Here is a 25596-nt window from a genome sequence, read left to right as displayed (position 1 = left end):
TTCCATTAATTGGGTTCCTGCACACTTTAATCATCCGTCTTTTACTAGTTAACCATTTCCTGTTTTAGTTCCCCTTCATTTTTTTATTTCCTAGTTTCAGCTTTTACTTGGTTTTCTGATCTCCTTCGGCCTTTTTCTACCAGTATACTTTACAATTGTTCTTTGCTGTTTTATACCAAAATTGGTCTCTAAGCACATGTAGGTTTTCCCTTTTCCCTTTTCTTCTAAATCTTTTGTTCTTAAAATGGTTTGGGGAGGGGGAAATGAAATTTAATCATGTGTGCCAATGTCAAGGGCCAGTCAGCTCCAATTCCTAAACCTGCACTTGAAATGTGTCCTTTTGATTGACATCACTGAACTAATGAGATTCATCAGATATGTTTAGTTGATCAGAAAACTTTTCTTAAACTGTCCAAAGCTCAGGCTATTGGCCTCTGGTACTGGATGACCTGGTCCACTAATTACTGAACAAAAGCCTTGCTACAAGAGAGAGTTGACAAACATTTTTTGAGGGATCAGATCAGTCTTGAAATACTTCAACTGCACAACCGTTACGGGATGTGTGCTATAAAACATTACTGCAGTCCGATACGCCTATTCAAGAATATGTGCAATTTACTGGCTGTGTTCATTTATACTAACAAAAGAATGAAGATTAAGTAACAGGTAAACACTTCCGTAATTAGTTCATTAATGACTAGCACAGATATAAATTTGCAATCAAAGATTAAGTTAGTAAATTTGTTGCCTCAATTTGGCTGATGGAAGGGTTGTCTAAGACCGTTTTGATCTCTAATAAAGCTGCAGACTAAATAAACTATTTTGCAAAAGAGCATTTATGTCATTCCAACAAAACAAACAGTGAAATGCAGATTAACTTCAGTTTATTAATAAGATACATGATATTTCTGTTGGGTTAAAAAAGCATGAACTGCTCAACAAGATTTCATTAGTAGTCCAGAACTCCTTTGGGCTACAGTACTGAAATAATCAATTCATTATCGACAGAATATTAACTGCTGAAAGAAGTTGGTCAGTGTAGCCTTTTGACCACAGGGCTGCAAATTCAAATCCTAATGTGCGTGAGGGGAAGGCATTTTGTTTACTTGCTTTGGGTAATCAAAATCATTTCCTGATCAGGCTGTTAGAATAATTTACAGGAGAAAAGGAGTTAAGAGGAGATAGCGTCAATTCCAATCCAAATATGGGGCATCCTATCAATTGGCAAAACAACCCATCTTTACAAAAGTTTTGATAACATCTGTAATTGAAATCTCTTTCTCCTTGTCCCAAGTCCTTGATTTCTGGTTCTATGTTTAGCAAACAACCCCTAAACACCACTTTACCAAGAATCAGCAACTTAAATCATCTCCTAGAGGTTAATTTCTGGTGACTTGAAGAAAAATCTTTTGCTTAAGTTAGAAACATCTTCTCGGGACTTGGTCGCTGGGGTAATGAGTAATAACATGAAAGGTTTGTTTCCCCCTCTCTCCTTGGAGGCATCCACTGTTACTAGGGTCTGATCCCAGTGGTGCTGTACAAGACGAAATAGTGAGTGTGAGCAACATAAGTGGCAACAAACTCAGATTCTGTTCTCAGCGCCTACTCCCAAATGTATCTGCAATTTCCAGCATGGACAGGAATAGGGAGTGGGAACTCAGGATGAAGCACAGTAGCTCCAATTGTATAACTCCAGAGGCTACCTTTTTAAGACATCAGGAAATAGCACGGTGGTGAGGATTAAGACTTGGGACCTTCTAAGTTTTCACTCGGAGTGTTAGAAATGTTCTGTTGTTATTTCACAGTAATGCTCCTGGTACAGAGAACAAAAAATAAATGCACTGTTCTTTATCAAGTTACTGAGGCATAGACACAAGGCTGCTATTAAGTAATGCATTTAAAGCTACATTCCCCTTCAAAGTCACCCTTTGATACATTTTGCTTCTTCATCTGAATCTGTTCCAGTCTTGCAACTATATTTGGGTTTCTCCCGGGTGGCTAAAAACATGGTTACAGATCATAAAGAGCAAAAAAAGTCTTAAAGAAAGAGCAGAATTACCTCAGAAAAAGACAATCAACATTTGGACATCATTGCCTCAGCTTTCAATCCTTCACAAGTTGGCCAGGCCCAATTGCACTGGTGCAGATGGTAGGTAAGCCAATGCTCCTCTGTCACTGAAACCAAAGGGTCACAAAATATTCCACATAACATGCTACAGCAAGTAGTCTAAGTTTCCCCGACCTGGAGCTTCCAAACCTTCCTCCCTCTGCAATTCAAACTGGAAACAGGCCAGACCAGAGAATGAAACACATCTTGTTCTTGATTCTGTAAAGTGATATTACCACATAGCCTTGCTCCCAATGATAATGTTTTCAAATATGTAATGACTCAGTGTAAATTTAAAGAACGGTTTATGAAAAAATTCTTGATGAATGGGTGATACTAAAATCTAAATACAAAACACAAGAAGCAATTTTTTCAAAAGGCATTTTTCCACTGAGCAAGCATTTTAAGACCTAATGCTGAAAAGGAACATAGGAACGTGGCAGAAATCAAAAGTTATTGTTCTATCCAGGACTCAAACTGCTCAGTGAGGAATCCATTTAATCTTACTGGTCAAAGTACAACCAGAGTTCCAGGACAAATTCCCTAGAATTGCACTGCATCAGTGTCCCCACAAAAATACAGCACTGATGAATTAACTCAATACATAAAATCATGTGGAGGTATTGATGCACGTAGCCCACATCAATTACTCATGGTGTCTTCCGTTAATTCCCAATTCATTGCCATGCTCGAAGACCAATACTGATAGTAATTTCTGAAAGAAATTGTTAAACTTCTAAAGGTATCCTAACCAATGAAATCAGGTCACATTCTTTTTAAATTGTGGGAAAAAATGACAAATTATTATTGGACATCCAATGGTAGTCTGTCAACTGAACGTGCTCAAGAGTTCTGTTAATTTGATATTAGGTATTATTCAACAAAAAAAATAAAAAAACCTGTTTTAGATCAACACATTGTGGTCTTTTACTCTGCTCCCAAACTACAGGAGGTCAGAGGCTTGGAATCACATGGTGAGTGACTCACTTCCTGACTCCCCAAAGCCTGTTCAACCCCAAGATCAAGAGTTCAAATCTCACAATGGCAAACTATGAAACAATGTAACTTCATCTGAAACAGATGGAAAAGGGTTTGTACTCGAAAGAGTTACAAAGCACAAGTCAGGAATGTGATGGAATATTCTCCACTTGCCTGGATGAGTGCAGCTCAAAACAACATTCAAGAAGATGGACGCCATCCAGGACAAAGCATCCTGCTTGATTGACATCACCTCATTCACTCCTTTCACTACCAGTGCTCAGAAGCAACAGTGTGTACCATCAAAAGACGCACTGCAGAAATTTGCCAAGCACCTTCCAAACCTGTGACCTCTGTACTTAGAAGAAAAAGGAGAGAGGCCATCACCTGCAAGCTCCCATCCAAGCCACACACCATCCTGACTTGGAACTGTCCTGCCATTCCTTCACTCTGTTGGGTCAAAAAACCTGGAACTTCCTTCTGAACAGCACTGTATGTGTACCTATGCTACAGGGACTGTAGTGATTTAAGGCAGCGACTCACCACCACCTCCTCAAAGGGAACAAATGCCCAGCAACACTCAAATCCCGTGAAAGACATGCTAATAGTGAATGCACTTCATCGAAGTATTGCAAGGGTTTTTGAAAAATATACACAAATTTAAAGGCTTATAAAATCAAGTTAATGCTTGTAAATGCAAAGTCTGCCAAGAACCAGGAAAAAGAGGTCCCTGACATCACTCAACACTGGCAAGTGCAGCTGTTTATTTTCTGCAGCACCAGATAAACCTGACTCTACTTGGTGCCAGAGGATCCAGCACCCTGTCATTCACTTGCAGAGTTGCCGGTGGTGGCAATGTTATAATGCAAATGCAATGTTACAAAGAGCTGTTGCAATGGGTTACTGAGCTACTGCTTGAAAACATCCTGAAGCCATTAACTGGGAAGAGCATACAAACTGTCAAATTTGTACGACTCTCAATGGCTGCATTCATAAATAGTTACACAAAGTTAAGTCATGAACTGTTCAGTTATTGTTCTACCACATATTAAATAAAAGAAAGTGCAAAAAAGGGCCCCCAAGGACAACCAAGCCACCTAGTCTCTGCACTAATCAACAAATAACAATCAACTACCAGATGGGGATGAGAGAAGCCCATGGTGAGTTGACCCTTGGACTTCTGCCCCTTTGTGTGGAAGAGATGCCCAAATTTTGCTCTTTTTCCCTCCAAATGGAGGGCAAAACTGCTCCTGTTAATTTGCCTTGCTTGCCATCTTACATGAAGTATAATCACCTGGCTGAGACACTTAAGACAGTCCGCATATCATAGGAGCCAGCTGGGGTATCTTCCTGAAGAAAGGACAAATCAATGTTTGCAGGACAAGTGGGGAGAAAGTTTGGAGGAGAGGTGGAAAAGAGGAAAAAACTTCTTCTTTAAGTAAAAGAAAAAAACTTGCACTTACATGTTTCATGACTTCAGTATGTTCCAAAGTGCTTTGCAGCAAATCAAGTACTTTTGCAGTGTAGGAAATATAGCAGTCAATTTTTGCATAACAAGGCCCCACAAACAACAATGCGATAATGACATAGAAACGTAGAAAACTAAAAACTAGGAGCAGGAAAAGGCCAACAGGCCTTTTGAACCTGCTGCGCTATTCAATATGACCATGGCTGATCCTCTATCTCAATACCATATTCCCACTTTCTCTTCATATCCCTTGATGCCCCTAATATCCAAAAATTTGTCAATTTCTTTCTTGAATATACTCAGTGACCCAGCCTCTGTGACCAGATATTCATTCTGTTTTAGCATTATTAAGTATGGAGCAGGTCGCCAGGGAGAGTTCTCATTTCTTCTTTGAATAATGTCCAATTCTCATCTGAAAAATGTTTCCTTTGACAAGGCCGCATTCTCAATACAGCACTGATGTGTCACTGTATTTGTGCAATTTACATGATCCCAGTGATGGATGAATGACTCCTAGGTTCTATTAATTCCAGTGAAGCAGCTTCTAGAAATCTTGAGAAAACAAGTCTCCAACTTGTTTGCCCCCCTCCCTGTGGGAAAGTAGTAGGCTCCACTCTGCACCTTCCCACTGTTCAAGGGAGACACTCTGGCCATGAATATACATGCTGTCACTCAATGCTCTAATCCACCAGCCACCATCTGCTAGATACACTTGATGAACCTCCTTTTCTCCATCAGCGAATCGTCTGAGCTGCTCTGGTCAAGAGTAAGAGCACGTTGAAATAAAAGCAGTTGACACAGAACTGCCGAACAATATTCACATTACATTAGAATGGAGGCAGAAGTGAACTCAAAGTATATCCGCAAATCAAATCTCAAAAGATTGTTGTAAATTAAATAAATTTTAGTCTGCTTAAGTCACTAATACACTTAATGTTTGAAGAACTATAGGAAGCAGAGTTTTGAACATGACCTGATGTTCTTCATTCTGCTACAAGCTGTCAATAACAAAAAAGTACTATTCTAAATTGTGCACATTTTACAAGAGAAACTGATCAGACAACAAGCAAGTGAAACATGGATTTCTGCAAGTTTGGACTAAAATAAAATATTACTTGGCCATAATTTTATTGTACCAAATATTTTAATACCAACAATAAAAAATTTCTGAAGCACAAAATTTTAATGACTAAAATGCGAGGGTTCAATATAATCTTTACACCTTCTACAGAAACATTGAAGTCAACTTGTATTTTACCTTTGAAAAGGAGCTGTTAAAGCTTGGAAGTACATACATCTTCTTCATACACCCCAATGCCAAATTAACCCAGCTCCAATTGTATTGACTATCTCTAAAGAATGAAATGCCCATACACTGAATAATATGGGCCTCATCATATAACTTCATTTATTCAAGGCTCCAGTTAACATTAGAAACATAGAAAATAGGAGCAGGAGCAGGAATCGGCCATTCAGCCCTTCGAGCCTGCTTCATCATTCATTATCAATTCAATAGTCTGCTCCCACTTTCTCCCCATATCCTTTGAACCCTTTCACCCCTCTAACTCTTTCTTGAAAACATACAATGTTTTGGCCTCAACTACATTAGTTAGTTTAGGTTGCTGGACCAAAAAAAGAAACAGGATATATGAAATCCCCCTCCTCCATGGAGGTCATGCCTAAAGGTAACCAAACAAAAGAATACACATTTCAGCTGCACTGCTTATTTTCAACATAAACATGTAGTTTGGTAGTACAGAGTTTGAATACTGCTGAAAAGAAAGACAGGTTGAAGTTTTTCACCTTGCATTCATCAGAAAGATGTTTAAGCCTTGTGCCTTTTTTGAATTACCTGGAAAAATTGGGAGCCTATAGTTCTCGTTGGCAATGCCTTGGCCAATAAGAGCTGCCTTGTCAATCAATCAACACCGCTTCTCTCCTGAAGTATAAATTGTTGTAATAGTTTGAAATTTGGCATTCTTGCATTTGTCCTGATGAATGCATGATGAAAAACTCCAGCAACATATCTCTCTTTTCAGCAACATTCATGTTGAAAATACAAAATAGGATGGAGAATTCAGCATCAAGACTAACTCCTCTCACTAGCAAACTAACCTCCAATGTTACAGTGATTTAGAGTGAAGGGGGATAAATCAAATTATTGTGACACTGAAGAGATGAAGAATACACTTGTGCCTTTAATAAGCTAGTCAAAGTAGCAACAATTCAATGACTGTAAGATATAAGAATATGTGATTTCAGAACCGAAAGCACAAAAAGGATCACTGGGGAAAAACTTATTAGCTCCTGCACTTCACCTTGCCACTAAAGGAGAAGATCCACAAACAGGATATACACAAATGAGGAAGCATAAACTTAAAAGATACTGGGATAGAATTTCCATGTTATATTAGCACAAATGGGTCTAAAAGCAGTCCAACCAACACAAAGAAATTGGGAAATTTAAACTGTTAAAACCACTTATACTCATGTCATCCGCAATCTGTTATGCTGGTATAAGATTAAATTCTCCAGAATTAGGCCCCACCCAGGCAAAATTGGTCACCCTTAAAACTGGCCACCCCTTCCCTGGTCAACATTGTGAAATTCTACCAGATCAAGAAGGTTCTTCAATTTGCACTCTTTTGGGGGTACAGAGTCACCGTAGACATCTTTTAAAAGTTTTTCTCATATCAAAAAGTATTTCTTCAATAAGAAACTAACGAGTGCACACCAATGTAATTTCAATGGCTCATGAGAGTTTAAGTCACTTTCAGTGAGTTTAAATAACATTACTCAGGTGAAGGATTAGACACTTGCTAACATGTTTAATTTTCATTATAAACCATTTTTTAAAAAACAGTATCAATGAAACTCCAACAGTTTACCACACTGAAATACAAAGACTGCATTTTAATTGAAATAAAATAAATAACAAAAATTATTACTTTTAATTATGCTACCTGGCTCAAAGATGATTTTAAATTTTTTTGCAATTTTCAGTAGAATCTAGAAACAAGTTAACCAATGCAATTTCAAGCATAATTGCCCCAAAACAAAAACTCTAACCCAATGTTCTCATTGAAATTGAAGTACTTGGAACATGTTCTCCCCCTTATTTGCAAATACAATATAAAATGTGTCAAAATCACTACACTATAAAGACACCATGACAAAAATCTCCAAGCCCCTCTTCTTCTCTTTAGAGGGAAAAAACCTTTCATGGAAGCAATGGCACTTGGAATACTGAAGCTTTCAGTGTCACGAGCTGGTGCAATGTTAGTTACCATTTTATACTATTAAGATAAACATAAATTGGATGTTGAAAGATTTTACTTTCAGAACTGATCTGATAAAAGGCACCATGACTGACGGTTACTGCCTAGTTACCCATGTGGAATCTGGCAGGTTTACTGTAACCATGAGTTTTTTAAAAAATCTGTACTTAAATTTAACTTTCCTCAATTAAATGCACACTGGGATTGGCATATGGGGACCAGGTTTTTTTTTAAACAGAGCAAATCATGTTTTGAAGTTTGAAGCCAAAATTAACGGTACTTTTCAATGAAACTACCACAAACAAAAATATCTAAGTTGTCTCTTGCACAGTTGATACTGTCAATGTTTTTTTAAGTTTAATTTTTCCTTTCAAGTTTTGGCATAGCCCACCTCGAATTCTAGCCATTATGATTCTACTACTGTTCCTCTGAGTAACGTGACCAATAGGGTAAATTTTCTGTCTTAAAGCCTGCGCTATTGTCTTATCCCATTACTATGGAACCGGGATATTAGTGACAGAAACAGGTGCCATTGCATGAAACATTCTCAAAACAACAATTTACCTTTACTGTCACAGATAGAATGGAATACAACATTCCAAAAGTGTTTCAAAGAGGTGAAGCCGAATAATGTGCAGTGAGGGGAAAAGAGTTAACCAAGGTGGCCAGAGGAATGATCAGATGCATATTTCGAGGAGATATTTGAAGGAATGGTAGGAGTAAGCTGGGGGATTTAGGGAAAGCATTCCAAAGTGTGAGACAAAAACGAATGAAGGCTCTGTGACTCGACAAAAGCAACAACATGCGCTTTTGTAGCATCTTTAACTTTGTAGAAAATGTGCCAAAGCACTTCACAGGAGTTACCAGAACATAGGAAATAGGAGTAGGCCATTCGGTCCCAAGCCTGCTCCACTATTCAATTAGATGTTCTACCTCAATGCCATTTTTCCACACTACCCCCATATCCCTTGATTCTAGATTCCCCAGCCAGGGGTCACATCCTTCCTGCATCTGCTCTGCCGAGCCAAGTAGGAATTGTGTGTGTTTCAATGAGATTGCCCCTCATTTTTCTAAATTTCTGAGAATGCGGGCCTAATACCCTCAATCGCTCCTCACAGGACAATTCCACCAGTCCAGTGAACGTTGTTGCATTCCCTCTATGGCAAGTATCCCTTCCTTAGGTAAGGAGACCAGAACTGTACACAATACTCCAGGTGTGGTCTCACTATGGCTCTATACAATTGCAGCAAGACTTCTTTACTCGTGTACTCAAATCTTCTTGCAATAAAGGCCAACATACCATTTGCTTGCTGTAGCTTCATGCTAGCTTTCAGTGACTCGTGAACAAGGGCACCCAGGTCCCTTTGGGCATCAACACTTCCCAATCTCTCACTGTTTAAGAAATACTCTGTTTCTGTTTTTCCTACCAAAGTGGACAACTTCACATTTTTTCACCTTATTTTTCATCTGCCATGTTCTTGCCCACTCACTTAGCCTGTTTAAAGACCCTTGAGCCTCTTTGCATCCTCTTCACAATTCAAACTGCCACCTACTTTTGTGCCATTAACAAATTTGGAAATATTTCATTTGATCTCCACATCCAAGTCATTGATGTAGATTGTTAATATCTGGGGCCCAAGCACTGATCCTTGTGGCACCCCACTAGTCACAGCCTGCCAACCTGAGAATGACCCGTTTATTCCTACTCTCCCATTTCTGTCCGTTAGCCAATTTTCAATCCATGCCAATATATTATCCCCAATCCCATGTGCTCTAATTTTGTTTAGTAACCTCTTGTGTGGGACCTTATTGAAAGCCTTGTGAAAATCCAAATATACCACATCCACTGGTTCCCTTATTTATTCTGTTAATTACATCCTCAAAAAACTCCAACAGGCATCAGATCAGACAAAATGTGACACTGAGCCACCATCTCAAAGGCAATTAGGGATATGAAAAAAGAACTGGCCTTGCTAGCGACACCCAAATCCTAAGAGTAAACTTTAAAAAAGGGATATACAAAAGCTTGGTCAAAGTAGTAATTTTTAAGGATAAGAGTGAGAGCACGCATGAGAGACAGAGGGGTTTAGGGAAGGAATTTCAAATCTTATGGCCTTGGCAGCTGAAGGAACAATCACCAATGCTGGAGTAAAATCAGGGATGCACAAAAGTTGGAATGAAGAGACCTCAGAGGGCTGTAGGGCTGGAAAGGGTTACAGAGATAGAAACATAGAAAATAGTAGGAGTAGGCCATTTGGCCCTTTGAGCCTGCTCCGCCATTCATTATGATCATGGCTGATCATCCAACTCAATAGCCTGCTCCCGCTTTCTCCCCAGGTCCCTCTGGGCATCAACACTTCCCAATCTCTCACTGTTTAAGAAATACTCTGTTTCTGTTTTTCCTACCAAAGTGGACAACTTCACATTTTTTCACCTTATTTTTCATCTGCCATGTTCTTGCCCACTCACTTAGCCTGTTTAAAGACCCTTGAGCCCCTTTGCCCCAAGAAGTATAAAAACATAAAAAGAAAGATGGTTTGGTGGTGGTGGTGGTGGGGGGGTGGGGGGGGTGGTTGAGGACATAAAAGTTTGAACTGGTTACAAATCATAAAGAGAAAAATTATGCCTTTCAGCAGCAGACAATTAATTGGTGACTGAAAACAATGGCCTTAGTCTTCCCAATACTTCATTGAGGGGATTTCTTCTCATTTAGTATTAGTTGTGTGAGACAAGCAATGTGACGATGCTGAAGTTTAAAGGTGGCGGGGAGGGACGGTGTTGGATCGAGATGCAACAGAGGTCAGAATTGGAACAATGAAAACCACATGGCTGACATGTAGGTTTATCGTTATAGGCCGCTAAAAAGTTTTTCTGTTTAAAAAAGAGGCTTGACACCATCCATTGTGAAGGCTGAACATTGCAAATGAGAAACACAATGTGGCAATATCACAAACAGAGTTTGAAGAAAATATTGTTCAGAAAAACATTTTAAAAATTCAAACCAATACAAAACCACATGTCAATATTCTAAACCTAATAAATAGTCAAATCTGCCCTATGCCATCAGAAAAGCCTCTATTATTGCCCATCACTCTTTCATAGTGACCAGGTCATGGCGCTAGATCTCTCCAAAATATTTGCTGCTCAGTCAAAATACTGGCATTGTGGACCAGCCATCTGATTTAAATGGAAATGAATTTCTTTTGCTATTCATTCATGAGATATGAGCATCGCTGGCTAGGCCAGTCTTTATTGCCCATCCCTAATTACCCTTGAGAAGGTGGTGGTGAGCTGTCTTCTTTAACTGCTGCAGTCCATGTGGTGTAGGCACACCCAGTACTGTTAGAGAGGGAGTTCCAGGATTTTGATCCAGTGACAGTGAAAGAACGGTGATATATTTCCAAGTCAGGATGGTGAGTGGCTTGGAAAGGAACTTCCAGCTGGTGCTGTCCCCATCTATCTGCTGCCCTTGTCCTTCTAGGTGGCAGTGGTCATGGGTTTAGAATGTGTTGTCTAAGGGGGCTTGGTAAATCTTGTAGATGGTACACACTGCTGCCACTGTGCATTGGTGGTGGAGGGAGTGCATGTTTTGTGGATGGGGTGCCAATCAAGCTGGCTGCTTTGTCGTGGATGGTGTCAAGCCTCTTGAGCATTGTTGGAGCTGCACTCATCTAGGCAAGTGGGGAGTATTCCATCACATTCCTGACCTGTACCTTATAGATGGTGGACAGGCCTTGGGGAGTCAGGTGAGTTACTCACCACAGGATTCCTCACCTCTGATCTGCTCTTGTAGCCACGGTATTTATATGACTGACCAGAAACTGAACTGGTCTAATGGTAACCCGCAGGATGTTGATAGTGAGGGGCTCAGCGATGGTAGTACCATTGAATGTCAAGGGGTGACGGTTAGATTCTCTCTCGTTGGATATGTTCATTGCCTGGCACTTGTGTGGCACAGGTGTTACTTGCCACTTGTCATCCCAAGCCTGGATATTGTCCAGATCTTGCTGCATTTGGACAGGAACTGTTTCAGCATCTGAGGAGTCGTGAATGGTGCTGAACATCATGCAATCATCAGCAAACATCCCCACTTCTGACCTTATGATGGAAGGAAGGTCATTGATGAAGCAGCTGAAGATGGTTAGGCCTAGGGAACTACCCTGAGGAACTCCTGCAGTGATGTCCTGGAACTGAGATGATTGACCTCCAACAACCACAACCATCTTTCTTTGTGCTAGGTATGACTCCAACCAGTGGAGAGTTTTGCCCCAATTCCCATTGACTCCAGTTTTGTTCTTTGTCCGTGTTTATACCAAGGCTGGTATAATGAGGTCAGGAGCTGAGTGGCCCTGGCTGAGCCCAAACCAAGTGTCAGTGAGCAGACTGTTGCTAAGCAAGTGCCACTTTGTTCGGTATCTGTAATAAAATGTTGAAAATCCAGCAACACCAGGTCAACATCTATTTCCCTATAGGTCTGCCTGCATGCCAGGAAATATTGCACAACAGCAGTGCTGGTGCAGTCCCAATTTTTGCAATGTTCTTGGGAACTCAAAACTATTGCAAAATAAAAATCTTGAACACAAGTGACCTTTTGCTTTATGAAGGACACATTTAAAAATTCATGTATTCAAAACTCAACCAATTTTGAATGGAAATTCCTGTTTCCTTTTCTTTATGTACCATCCAATTTCTTGGCTGAAAATAATCAGCAAGCCAATTATCACAGGATTCTTATTAATTTAACCACTTATCAAGAAAAAATAACAGGCAAAGGTGCAGGTTGCCATCCAGTTCTCCAGTTCTTTCTGCTAGGAAGTACATGGGCTTCACTTGCCATCACTTCCTCATTGGCTGAGAGCTGTTTGCTGTACTTGGAGAAATCTGTGTGTTCCCCCTTAGTTTGTAACAGGAAGCCATGGTACCATGAATTTCTGCATCAATGCATCATACTGCTATTTAATCTTGAAGAAAAATTTCAAGGGTTTATTGATACAATTAAAATGTATAATAATTCCACACAATTGTATCATGATTATAACATATATTACTATAAAGCCTTTAACCTAATTAGCATACCAAGGTGCTTCACCCGAGCATTATAAAACAAAATATGACACCAAGCCATGTAAGGAGATATTAGGTTAGGTGACCAAACACTTAAGTCAAAGAGGTAGGTTTTAATGAGTGTCTTAAAGGAGGAAACCATGGTTGCGAGCCAAGGAGGGGTAGGGAGTTTATTCCAGAGCTCGGCAATTAAAGGTACAGCTACTCGTGGTAAAGTAATTCAATCAAGGATACACAAGAAGCCATAACTAAAGGAGTGCAGATACCTCAGTGGATTAGAGGGCTGGAGAACATACAGAGTTAGGGAGGGGCGAGAGAATGGAGGGATTTGAAAACAATGGTGAGAATTTTAAAATCAAGATGTTGCTTGACCAAGGGTTAAGGCAGGCCAATGAACATAGGGGTGATAAGGAAACAGGGTACATTGATACATTTTTCTTGATGCATGCTTGTTACTGCATTGGGAGCAACTTGTAACTAAGAGTTGATGCAACTCTTGAGTATGGTTTGGAGTCTAGCTGAGTTGGAAACTAAGGGTCCTGCCAAATTGTTCATCATGCCTGGAGCCCTGTTGCTGATAGGTTAGCATTTTTAAGCAGCTATCCTGCCTTTTAATAAAGATATAAAAATAGGATCCCACAGTACATATCATTTTATTTTGAAAGTTTTAATTTAGTCTCCGAATACAGCAGGTCCCCTTAGTTTGCATTCACGTGGTCTGAAATGTAAAATGCACATTGTATCTGTCCTTAATGATCTTTTCCTTTTTATTAAATAGACAGTCAAAATGGCACATATAGCATGATTATCCAACTGATATGAAATTGTAACCATTTTTGCGCAAATCATTACTTCAAATTCAAAACATTGGTGCTATATCGTAACTCCACGACTATAACTGCCAATTAGCCTTTGAGGACAAACTTATGCAAACCCCACTGAACCAAACCTCCCAAGCTTAGCCTCTTAATATTCAGTAAATTCCCACTGTGTTCCCATGCTGTCAACAGAAATTCAGTGAAATACAATGGAGGTATTTCTGCATCATATCTGCTTGAAATTTGAAGAAGGCTGCAGTATGATCAAAAATATTATCCTTTCAACCCAAGATTATGTTCAAAGGAAACATTTGTGGGCTCTTATATGAAGGTGAAGTACTAGCGGTTACAGGTCTATCACTAATGGTTACAGCAATTAAAAATAATGCTTCAAAAGTATGACAAATTAAAGTATCATCTTAAGTGAAAATCTGTTTCCACAATATATTCATCACAACATACAACCTATTCATTGATCAACCAGCTGCTGACACCAGGATCATGTTAAGTATCCAAATGTATTTATGATCAATTACATATTGCCTTGCACGTTTCAAAAATAACACAAAGTAACAGGCAAGTATTTTACTTGTTACAAGTGGTCATGTAAAACACAGCTTATAAAGAAGACATGCTTCTTAACATTTAACAAGGCTTCAAGATAAAGGACAGCTCCTTCAACAAGTTACATTTCTAACAGGCTTTTAATGTAGAAAATGGCCCACAGTATTTTTTTTTCAGAGTGGGATGAAAGGAAAAGGAGAGAGAGAAAAAAATACATGAAAAGAATAAAAGGCATATACAACCACTATGAGAAGTTGGTAAAGTCCTTTGGAGCAAGGATGATGGGTGAAGTGTTAAAAGGACAAAGGCATGTGTGAAGGCATAAAGCAGGACGAAAATGCTAAGGGAGCATAAAAACGTCATCAGTTTCTAAGCAAGGATGAGATTTTAGAAGTCAAATACCAGGACACAGGGAGCGAGAGCTGAGGGGAGTGTGGAACTGTGTAGGAAAAGGTGCAATGTTTTGGATAGGTGGAAACCAGTGGGGCAAAGAGACTGGCTGGAGAGCTTCGGAGAAACCAAACCAGTAGCTATGAAGGTGATGGTGATAATGGTGATGCATAAACATGCAATGTTGCAGAGGTAGAAAAAAAGGCAGTCAGTAATAGACAAGAAGATTTTCCCCAAGTATTTTTCTAAAGTCCATCAGTAGACAAAGACATGCCCATCTTGCATATAATTCTAGAAGAAACCAGAGAGTTAGTAATTAAGAATTACTGAACAGTCGGGTTTTATGTCCTCAAATTACTATTTGTACATCCTATATCCATTATTAAGAATTGTCTATTTCTACTATGCCTAAATAATTAGGCTTTCAGGATCTATAGTCATAACCATGTGTCAAAAAAGATGATTCCTTTAGTAAGGCTTTGCACTGTTCTAATTTTTCTTGTACAATATTACATACCACTTGTTGGTCAAAACGATACAACTGTGAACTTTCTACAACTATCTGCACAAAGAAGAGACCGTCAGTGATTTAATCATCAGATTTCAGGTTCCCTAGACATTTGTTACCTTGCGACTCCTCTTCACACTCTGTATTCAACAGCATGGATGACTAAAAGCTTGAAATAATGATAATCAGCCTACACCTTAAGCACTCGGAAACACATGAGATTACAAAGTACAAAGCAGCTGCTGTCCTTCAGTGATTTAAAATATAACAAGTGAGTGCTTTTTTCTAAACATAAACTTTTATTTCATAACTATTGTGTTATACCAGTCTTTGCTGTTACTTCATTCAAAGGTCTTACTTTAAATAAACCAAGTCAAAAATTACTTTACTTTAAATAGGTGAAAGACGATATACCACAGCAAATCAAATGTCTGATTGGATCTTTGGCATCTAGTCAGGATGCAGCAAGAGTACTGAAGATTGTCATTAAGAGTTACTTGCCCAGAGTAAAGATTATTAACATGAATAATTTACTGATACAAAATATATTCTAACACCCAGGCAATAAAAGGGACTATCCTACCAGCATTCATTACTTCGTAAACCTAAATCTCTGACACAGAAGTCAATCCAATGTATAACAGAAGTCAGAACTAACCGAATATTTTAGCTCAAAGGGAGCCTCCTTTGCAGCATTTTACGCACCTACTGAAACCCTCAAGACTACAGCGAGTAATGGGATAGATTAGATCAAGTCAATGGCAGTATGCAACTGTTAACAAACAAAAATCCTGCTAGACCGCTCCTCGTCAGGTCACCAAATCAAAGGTTACGTCCGTAGTGCCACAGTAAAACCGGTGAAGAAATATATATGAGATTCGGCTGGGTTTCACTTCAGCACAATTCCAGATGGGGTGGGGGGGTGGGAAGGGAGAGAAATTATTAAAGGGTAGAAAATGCATCCGTAAAATGTAACATAGAAATCTACCCATGTAACGTAGAAACCTACAGGTTTTAATTCTGAGCCATCCTAAACTAAGGCTAATAGTTAATGAGAGGAGTAAAGCTGCAATTGCAACCAGGCCTCCTGAGTTCAATACTGTACTCACCCCAAGCTGTTTGCTCTGTTCTCGTCTTTCCTCAGGATCCAGCAGCTCACATTCTGCAACAGCTGATCCACCCCCCCACACAAAACGTCATCAAAACCCGCGCACCCAACTGCGTTATCACGCTGTGTGTAAACATTGCGTCCGCTCCAAAGATTCCCTTGGTCGCCGGTTCGCCAACCCGGGGTCGGGGTGTTTAAAAAAAATCCCCAACTTTTTGGAAGTGGAGTTGGATTATTAATTATGTGTTTTTGTATTCGTTATTTTTTTTAAATGGTAATTAGATTCTCAGGTGCGCGGGGCGGCATGCCGCAATGCGTTCTGGTCATTGCAGTCGTTGGGGCTGGCGACGACAGCTCGAGTTCACCGCCGGAGGAAGATATTAAAGAAAATATTTTTTGTACGTTACAGAAACGACTCGATGTTTCCGTTCTCAAGGCCCGGCGGTGCCGGCTGGAGTTTACCATTCCAGCCGACAGCCTAGGTCGGAAGACTACAATACCCATAGGTCTATTGGGGCGGAGGGGTCCTGCAGATGATTTTAGAGAACATGCCTCGGCCGTGCGCGCTGAGATCATCGCCGGTAGCGTGTGTGCGTAGTGAGGTCATGAGAGAGGGAGAGCAAGGGAGAGAGGAAGTGGTGGGTTTCCTTCCTGGACTCGCTCTCCTAGGGACTGGTGTTTCATTAATGGCTGTTAGTTTAAAACAGGAAGTAATTGAGATTTAAGCTCAACTTTTTTTTTGGTTGATAAATATTGGATGTGTCTGGATGTTGCTTTTTAACTCAACACGTTTCAACGCAAACTTAAGCTGAAGTGAAAAATGCCCAGAAGAAAGCAGTCCAATCCTCAACCTGTGAAAAGTAAGTAGTCATTTGCAGTCTGTGTAAATGAGGAAAAGCGAAGTAGGAGTGGGGCTACTTCAGCTCCTGGTAAACTGAATTCTGACTTGATCTAAAGTTAAAATGGTTCTGATAAACAGAAAAACAAAAGTCTTAACTAAGGTTTATTCACTTGTTCTTGCTGGAGATTAGGAGGAAATCCTTCCCACTTTTGAATATAGTTTTTAGACCATGTCTGACTTGAATCTGCAGCATTTCTTTTATGTATCACTGTCTGTAAGTAATGTACTAATGGAGGCCTGTAATGGCTTTGACTTGGAAACTGAGGTGATGGGGTTAAAGTCGGGTTGGTTTAAGTAGTCCAGTGACACGTGATAGTGGTGTACATTATCAACAGTATCTTTAATTTCTATAATACCTTCTATATGGCAGACAAAAGAAAGTCAGAGGAATGGGTCAGGAGTCAGAATGCAAGACTTAGAATCTCTAAACGCACAATCAGAAAGATAGACTGTAAGTAAAAGTAAGGATTTAGGGAGGCAATTTCAGTGTGGTGAGTTTGATTTATGGTTGTACAGCCAGTGTTTTGGGGTAGTGGTGGTGGAGGGAGAAGAGAGGAAGCAAAGTGGGAAACACCAGATTTTAAGGGTGCAGAAGAAGATTTAATGGTTGCAGGGACAGGGTGGGACAAGGCCATTGTGGGATTGAAGGAGAGAACATGGGATTTTCAGTTCATTGCTTTGAGGGCCAAGGGGCCCAGTGTGATGGGAGTAATAGATTAAACATTTAGTCCAGAGCAAGGTGTGGGCATTTGAGCTTTGAAAATATTTAGAGCCCCTAAGGGAGTTGAGACCAGAAAATTGGAAAAATTGAGTCAGGTTCACCAAACCCTGGGTAATGGTTTCAACAACAGTAGAGTTGAGATGGGAGACACAACAGACATCAGAGTAAGTGATCTAGGTGATGCATAGAATGTAGGGTTTGAAGCTTAGCTTTGGGCCAAACAGGATTCTAAGTTTGCACTTGAAAAGCAGAATACTGCATATGCTGGAAATCTGAAATAAAAACAGAAAATGCTGGAAATACCCAACATGTCAGGCAGCATCTGTGGAGAGAGAAACAGAGTTAATGTTTCAAGGATGATGTGAAACATTAACTGTGTTCCTCTCTCCACAGGTGCTGCGTGACCTGCTGAGTATTTCCAGCATTTTCTGTTTGTATTCCAAGGTCATAGTGTCTGCTTTGCTTCCGGTGAGTGGCCAGGGATGAGAATGGAATTAGTGGCTTTGATCTTTGCAGCAAGTAGCAGCTTGGCTCAATAAATAGTGCATATTTTCCCTGAAAAAGAAAGACTGGTACTTTTATAGCACCTTTCACAACACCAGATGTCTCAAAGCGCTTTTACAGTCAATGAAACACTCTTGAAGTGTAGTCACTGCAATAATGTTGGAAATGCAGCAACTAATTTGTGATGTTGATTGAGGGATAAATATTGGTCAGGACACTGGGTAGAACTTCCCTGCTCTTCGTTGAATATTGCCAAGGGATCTTTTACATTAATCTGAGAGGATCTCAGTTGATAAATGGCACCTCTGTGCGCTACACTCACTCAGTCCTGCACTGGTTACATGGTTGTGCACATGTCCTGGAGTGAGACTCAACCCAGAACCTTCTGCTGTCAACTTAGCCACAGATAACTCTGTGTTAAGATACAGGGTCTTCTTTGTGATTGGCCATGTAGTATGGCCAAATAGCTGGACTCTTGGAGATGGAGATGTTGAGGATAGGAACTTAACCAGATAGGATACCTAGGTTATTCAGCCTCAAGTCTTTAGATCATGGTTAATCTGTACCTTAACTGCATTTACCTGCCTTTGCTCTTTCTCGCGATATCCTTAACTATTAACAATCTACAACCTTTAGAAGGAGAGTTCCAGATTTCCACTACCCTTTGCGTGAAAAAGTGCTTTCTGATTTCATTCCTAGATGGCCGAGATCTTAATTTTAAGATTATGCACACTTTTTCTGGATACCCTCCCTAGAGGAAATAGTTACTCAAAAATCCCTACAAGCCTTATCTGTCATTGGAAAATACTGGATTCCATTATGAAGGAAGTAATAGCAGGACATGTAGAAAATCATGATACAATCAAGCAGAGTCAACATGGTTTTAATGAAAAGGAAATCATATGTGATAAATTTATTTGAGTTCTTTGAGGATATAACAAGCAGGGTGGATAAAGGAGTACCAGTGGTAGTTGTATTTGGATTACCAAAAGGCATTCCATAAGTTGCCACATTAAATGTTATTGCACAAGATAACAGCTCATGGTGTTGAGAGTGATACATTAACATGGATAGAGGATTTGCTAAATAGGAAACAGTGTGTCTGGGTAAATGGGTCATTTTCAGGTTTACACACTGACTAGTGAAGTGCCACAGGGATTCATGCTGGGGGCTCAGTTATTTACAATCTATATAACTTGGATGAATGGACAGAGTGTATTGTAGCTTAATTTGCTGATGATACAAAGATGGGTAGGAAAGCAAATTGTGAGGCGGATGCAGTTTGCCAAGGGGTGTGGATAGGATAAATGAGTAGGCAGAAATTTGGCAGATGGAGTATAATGTGGGGAAAAGCAAGTTTATCCACTTTGGTGGGAAGAATAGGCAAGCAAAATATTTAAATGGAGAGAAACTGCAGCATGCTGCAGTACAGTGGGATCTGGCTGTCCTCGTACACGAATTACAGAAGTCAGCATGCAAGTACAGCAAGTAGTTAGGAAGGCAAATTGAATGTTTGCCTTTATTGCAAGGGAGATAGAGTGTAAAAGTAGGAAAGCCTTGCTACAACTATACTGGGCAATAATGAGACAATGCTTGGGGTACTGCGTAGAGTTTTGGTCTCCTTATTTAAAGAGGGATACACGTGTTAGAAGCAATTCAGAGAAGGTTCACCTATGTTGACTTCTGGGATGAAGAGATTGCCTTATAAGGAAAGGTTGATCAGATTGGGTCCATACTCATTGGAGTTTAAAAGAGTGAGAGGTGATCTTGTTGAAACTTAAGAGGCTTGTCGGGGTAGATGCTGACAAGAATTTGGAACTTGGGGGACACAGTTTCAAAATAAAGGATCTCCCCATTTAAGATGATGAGGAGGAGTTTCTTCTGGAGGTCATGAATCTCTAGAATTCTCTTCCCCAGAGAGCACCAGAGGCTAGATCATTGTAGCTCAGCCCTGTAGATCTAAAATCTGTAAATATATTTAAGGGAGTCGAGGGTTCCAGAGGGCATACACTGGAAATGGAGTTAAGGCCATGATCAGATCAGCTATGACCTTATTGAATGGTGGAACAGGCTAGAGGGGTTGTGTAGCCTACTCCGATTTCTTATGTTTATCATTTCAAAGACCTAATTGAGAAAGGATGTTTCCCCTGGCTGGTGAGTTTAGAACCAGGGGACATAGTCTCAGAATAAGGGGCATGCCAAATGGCCTGCTCCTGCTCCGATATTCCTATTACATTACCCCTCAACTTTCTAAACTCAAGGGAATTAAAGGCAAGCCTGCCCAAATGTAACCCTTTAATTACTGGCATCATTCTGGTGAATCTGTGCTGTAATATTTCCAAAGTTGATATGTTTCATCAGGTATGGTGGCCAGAGTACTGAACATAGTACTCCAGTAGGGCATCTAACCAAGTCTCTGTACAACTGAAGCATCACTTGTGCACTTAATTTGTACCTCCTTGATCTAAAGATGAAAATTGCATTATCTTTTTTGATCTTCTACTGGTGCACTAGCTTTTAGTGATTGTGTAGATGTGGACTGTTGGAGCAATTTTTAGACATGAACTTAGCATTTTGTTGTATTTCTAATCTTTTAAAGATAGGAAGCTGGCTTCCCACTTGACTCAAAGGTAAATACTATTTTGTGATCAGGAAGATTCCAGTTTTAATCTGCAGTTTTCACTGAGTGAGCAGTCAGACACTACAAGCCATCACAGCCGAGGGTAGCATAGGGTAGGGCAAATTGCCTGGGGTTTGCAGTCCTGATGTCTGCCCAGTGACTCCTCTGGAAGTACAGCCATGCAGACTTTGAGTGAGGCCACAATTGGCTTTGGCTGTGATGTCCTTTGTGGATCAATGGCCTGCCAATGCTGACTGCATCAGCTGGGGTGCTGCGAATAATGCCCCTTAGCACAGTAAAATGCTGTCCATGGGACCGGTGCCTTCAGGTGAGCAAGGCAGAAAGAACATTGAGGGTGCTGCAAAAGTATTTCAGCAGACCTCAGTATGGGGTGTTGGTATCAGTGAATTGGTAATTGGATTCTTGATTTGAATTTATATTCTTAAGTAATGTTTTATTTTCCAAGTAGTTTTTCCTCCCCAACCTATCCGCCACTCTGACATGATAGATTTTGTCTTTAGCCTTTTTCTTTTCTTGATTTGTTCATGTGATGTGGGCTCCCACATGGCCAGCATTTGTTTCTGATCCCTAATTGACTTCGAGACGGAGGTGGTGAGCTGCCTTCTGGAACTACTGCAGCCCACCTGGTGTAGGTACATCCACAGTGCTGTTAAGGAGGGAGTTCCAGTCATGTGTGGTGTGAACAATAAGGGTATCCGAGTATAAATATTTATATAGAAATAACTTCATGATGCATTCATACACAGTGCTAATGTATACTAACCATGTTAACTATTATGGAATTGGAAATTGCCAATTTTTGTTTCTTGAATAAATCTAGTGTAGGTATTAATATTTCATGACATCCTTAATTAGATTGCTACATAAACATAAAGTACTGGGTACTAATAGTAAGATTAGGCAATAACTATGAAATTGGCTGAAGAAAAGTTAGTATGGGGTCTTCATTAGAAGAGTGATGCCAGGGTAGTCAGAAATACTGAGTACAGTGCTTCGCATTCCTGGCTGCTGTCCCACATTCTACCCTCTAGATTAGAGGTCATCAAAAACCCTATTTGTGTCTTAATTTGTACCAAGTCCCATTCACTTATTGCCCCTGTGCTTTCTGACTGACTGGTTCCTGGTCAAGCGACATCTTAATTTTTTTTTAAATTCTCACCTTTTCAAATCCTTCCATGGCCTCACCCCTCCTCTCTCTAATCTCCTCCAGCTCCAAGTTGGCCTTCATTGCAAGGGGATTCACTTACAAAAATAAGTAAGTCTTTGTTACAGTTGTATGGAGCTTTGTGACAATCAGTGGAGCAGTGTGTGCATTTTTGGTCTCCACATTTAAGGAAGGATACATGAGCAATGGAGGCAGTATAGTGAAGGTTCGCTAGATTGGTCCCTGGGATGAGATTGTTCTATGGTAGGCTGAGTAAATTGGGTCTATATAATCTGCAGTTCAGAATCACAGAGTAACAGAAGAGGCCCTTCAGCCCATCGAGTCTGCACCAACACATGAGAAACACCTGACTGACCTACCTAATCCCATTTACCAGCACTTGGTCCATAGCCTTGAATGTTATGACATGCCAAGTGCTCATCCACCTCCACCACCCTCCCAGACAGCGCATTCCAAACCGTGACCACCCTCTGGGTAAAAAAAGTTTTTCCTCATCACCCCCTGCCCCTCACCTTGAACTTATGTCCGCTCGTGAATGACCCTTCAACTAAGGGGAACAGCTGCCCCCTATCCATCCTATCCAGGCCCCTCATAATCTTGTACACCCTATTATATATATGTGACTGAGAAAGACAGATTTTTGCACTCTATTGGGCAATAGAAGAAAAAGTGGATGACATAAACACCTGAGTATATTGTATATCTGTTTTTTTGATGCTTGGCTTCCTTATCTTGCTTGATTGCCACTCCCTTTTAGTTGCATAAACCAATTCAACCAATTCAACTGGCTAATAGTGAAGTGAAAAGAGATCCAGATTCAGCACTTAAACTACACAGTAACCCTCAACAGGGTGAGTAGAGTGCTCAGCTATATTTAGTATTAGCAGATGCTAAAACTACATACTCTGGTCACAGTATAACTTAAATATTGCATCCGTTTTGGTGATTCAGATATTCAAGTCTTATAGGCAATGCAGAGATGGAACCAGGAGGATTAGGAATGAGGAAAGATTGCAAGGACTTGAATGGTTAAATCTTCAAATAAAATGATTCTGGGAGGATCTCAGACAGATGGACAAGATAGAAAGTGATCTAGAAATGGTAAATCTGGAGCACTGCTTCAAGTTAAATCACTGGAAAAGATTATACAAGTGCAAACTGATGGAAGGCAAACTTAGGTTAAATCTCTGGAAATTGTTGATACAAAGAGTGATCACACATGAGATGATTAGGATAATTGGAAGTAAACCATTAAAGTGATGGCTAATTGCATTGCTAGAGTGAGGGCTATACATTTTCCTGAATGTGGACAGCATGTCTTTCATCATCTATACTTGCTTTGTGATCATCTTTTCTAACCGTGAGGGCAATATTATTCACTCTGTCAAACTGCTATCTTGAATATGACTGTGACACAGAAGAGGCATTATCACATGATTGCTTTTGTTCTCATCATAAATATGAGCCCCATCTACTATCAACTGACAGTATTTAAATCTAGTCATCGATAACTAATTACCATTCTGCTTGGCTTTTAGTGTTTAGATTCTTGGAAGTACACTATTACTTTGACAACTGTTAATTCAGGTTTCTTTTGTCCCACCCATTCCTGGCCAACAAGTTATTTCTTCTTTCATATACTCTTGATTGTGTTCAACTTCCTTCAACTTAGAATTTTGGCAGCAAACTTGTCTTCTGTGTAACTCTTTCAGTCTCCACACGAATATGCATCATCCATATTACACAATTGTTAATTCAAAAACCCAGAAAAGGAAATTGGGCTTATCCTGCTAATAATCATCTTTCCAGTCTGAGCATTATTGTGGTGACTTATCAGATATATTGGGGGGGGGATAACTGAATGTAAGATGAACACATTGGCACTTCAATCATAAAACAGGATAAAATTTGACTATCGTCCCGGTACATTCATATCTCAGCTGATTCCCCACTCTTACAATGGAGTCAAAAGTACAGTTTTACTCCCAAAATAAGAACTATTTTAATGCTGCTTACTGAGAAGGGGATCAACTCTCAGTTACTGAGTGAGGAGAGGGGCTCAGATAAATTTTTTAAGCACAAAGGGTTTTTGAAGCATGAAATGCTTTTCCACAAGGAATGAATGAGGAACAGAGCTCGAGAAATTTCAAGGGAAAAGTAGATAATTAATTGAAGCAGAGAAAGATGCAAGAAAAACACCAGTACAAAGTCAAGGTGGACTCTAAATACCATAGTTTGAACAAAGGATTAGACGTCCCATTGGACAACTGCAGCCTAAGTTGGGTTTTGATCGGGCAGTATGCAGCTGTCAATGAAACATCTTGCCCACCTTGGAAAGAAAAGAGTAAAAATAATTGATTCAATGCTATAGCCATGCGATTTGGTCAATTGCTGAAGAATACCATCAACTGGAGGTGACCGCTTACTGGATGATCGTATGTATCACTCCTAATGTATTTGTGACTAATGGCTGTATGGCATGGTTAACTGGTATTCCTATCAAACAGAATGAAAATATTAGTGTTTAATTTGGGCTTTTTGAGTGTTGTCTCGTTGTTTCTTGTAATTCTCATATCTGAAAAGTGGGGGAACGTTGTCTTAGTGAGATTAAGTTTGGATTACTCTAGCAAAAAGCTGGTGCACTTGTAATGAGTTCAGTGGCCTGCTTCTGTGCTGTACATCTGTTTAGAGATCATGTACTTTGTGATTTTCAGAGTTAAAAAATGATTTGAATGATAGAAATATTTGAATGTTTAAGATTAAAATGCACCTGGTGTAGGCAAATTCCACTGTGACAATATTAATTGTCACAGTGGGATTAATCTCCCTTCTGCTCATAATTGGAAGAATTAGAGGACAAGCAACAGAAGAAAGCTGAAAGACCATTCAGCCTTTTGAATCTGCTGCTTCCAAAAAAAAAGGGTACATTCCCATGGACTTCTCCTGAAATGACCATCTCCTGAGAGCATAAATAGTGGAAAAATGTCCAAGAAAACACAAGTCTGAAATTTCTTCTGTAAGCTTGAGGGAGTGGAATGAAACAAGGGAATTGAATTTACACTTCAACCTTGACCAGCTGCAGGCCACCAAAGAAATTCCACTGGTTGTAGCAGAACTGTGGCCTTGAAATGTAGGAAGGGCTTGGAATTTTAGCATTTTCCATTCTTTTCGAAAGAAGATGCTGTTGGCAGGCGTTTCGGCACACTGTTCCTTGTGTTCCCCGGTGACATACTCCCTGTTTAATTAAGCTTTCATATTCAGGAGTTCATTACATATTAAAGCTAAGACTTGGAGTAGGAAAACCCAGGTGTTTAAGCTGTGAATCATGTTCCATGAAAGTGACCACTGACTAACAACCTATTTGCATAAGTATAAAAAGGA

At 39.9% G+C, this 25596-nt stretch overlaps 2 protein-coding genes across 3 annotated transcripts in view; one reads left to right on the top strand and one right to left on the bottom strand.

Annotated features, from left to right (window-relative positions):
* The window catches only part of si:ch211-278j3.3 (E3 ubiquitin-protein ligase RNF19A), a 103648-nt gene extending 87275 nt beyond the window's left edge, over positions 1 to 16373 (bottom strand). The window contains exon 1 of one of the 2 annotated variants that reach the window (XM_041187863.1): positions 16285 to 16373. The gene's annotated coding sequence lies outside the window, so the exon portion shown is untranslated. Of the gene's footprint in view, positions 1 to 15833; positions 15967 to 16284 lie in introns of those variants that run through there. The other variant, XM_041187862.1, reaches the window with a different exon arrangement.
* A 521-nt stretch (positions 16374 to 16894) lies between these two features.
* LOC121277772 (zinc finger protein 729-like) overlaps positions 16895 to 25596 on the top strand; it is a 113178-nt gene continuing 104476 nt past the window's right edge. Inside the window, exon 1 of the mRNA XM_041187408.1 lies at positions 16895 to 17143. Within this exon, the coding sequence (XP_041043342.1) occupies positions 17104 to 17143 (40 nt within the window). The 5' untranslated portion in view covers positions 16895 to 17103. The remainder of the gene's footprint in view (positions 17144 to 25596) is intronic.

This window comes from Carcharodon carcharias, chromosome 5, assembly GCF_017639515.1.
Source record: "Carcharodon carcharias isolate sCarCar2 chromosome 5, sCarCar2.pri, whole genome shotgun sequence".
In the NCBI taxonomy this organism is placed as follows: domain Eukaryota; kingdom Metazoa; phylum Chordata; class Chondrichthyes; order Lamniformes; family Lamnidae; genus Carcharodon; species Carcharodon carcharias.
The sequence above is the reverse complement of the archived record's forward strand: the minus strand, read 5'-3'. Positions and strand labels throughout refer to the sequence as shown.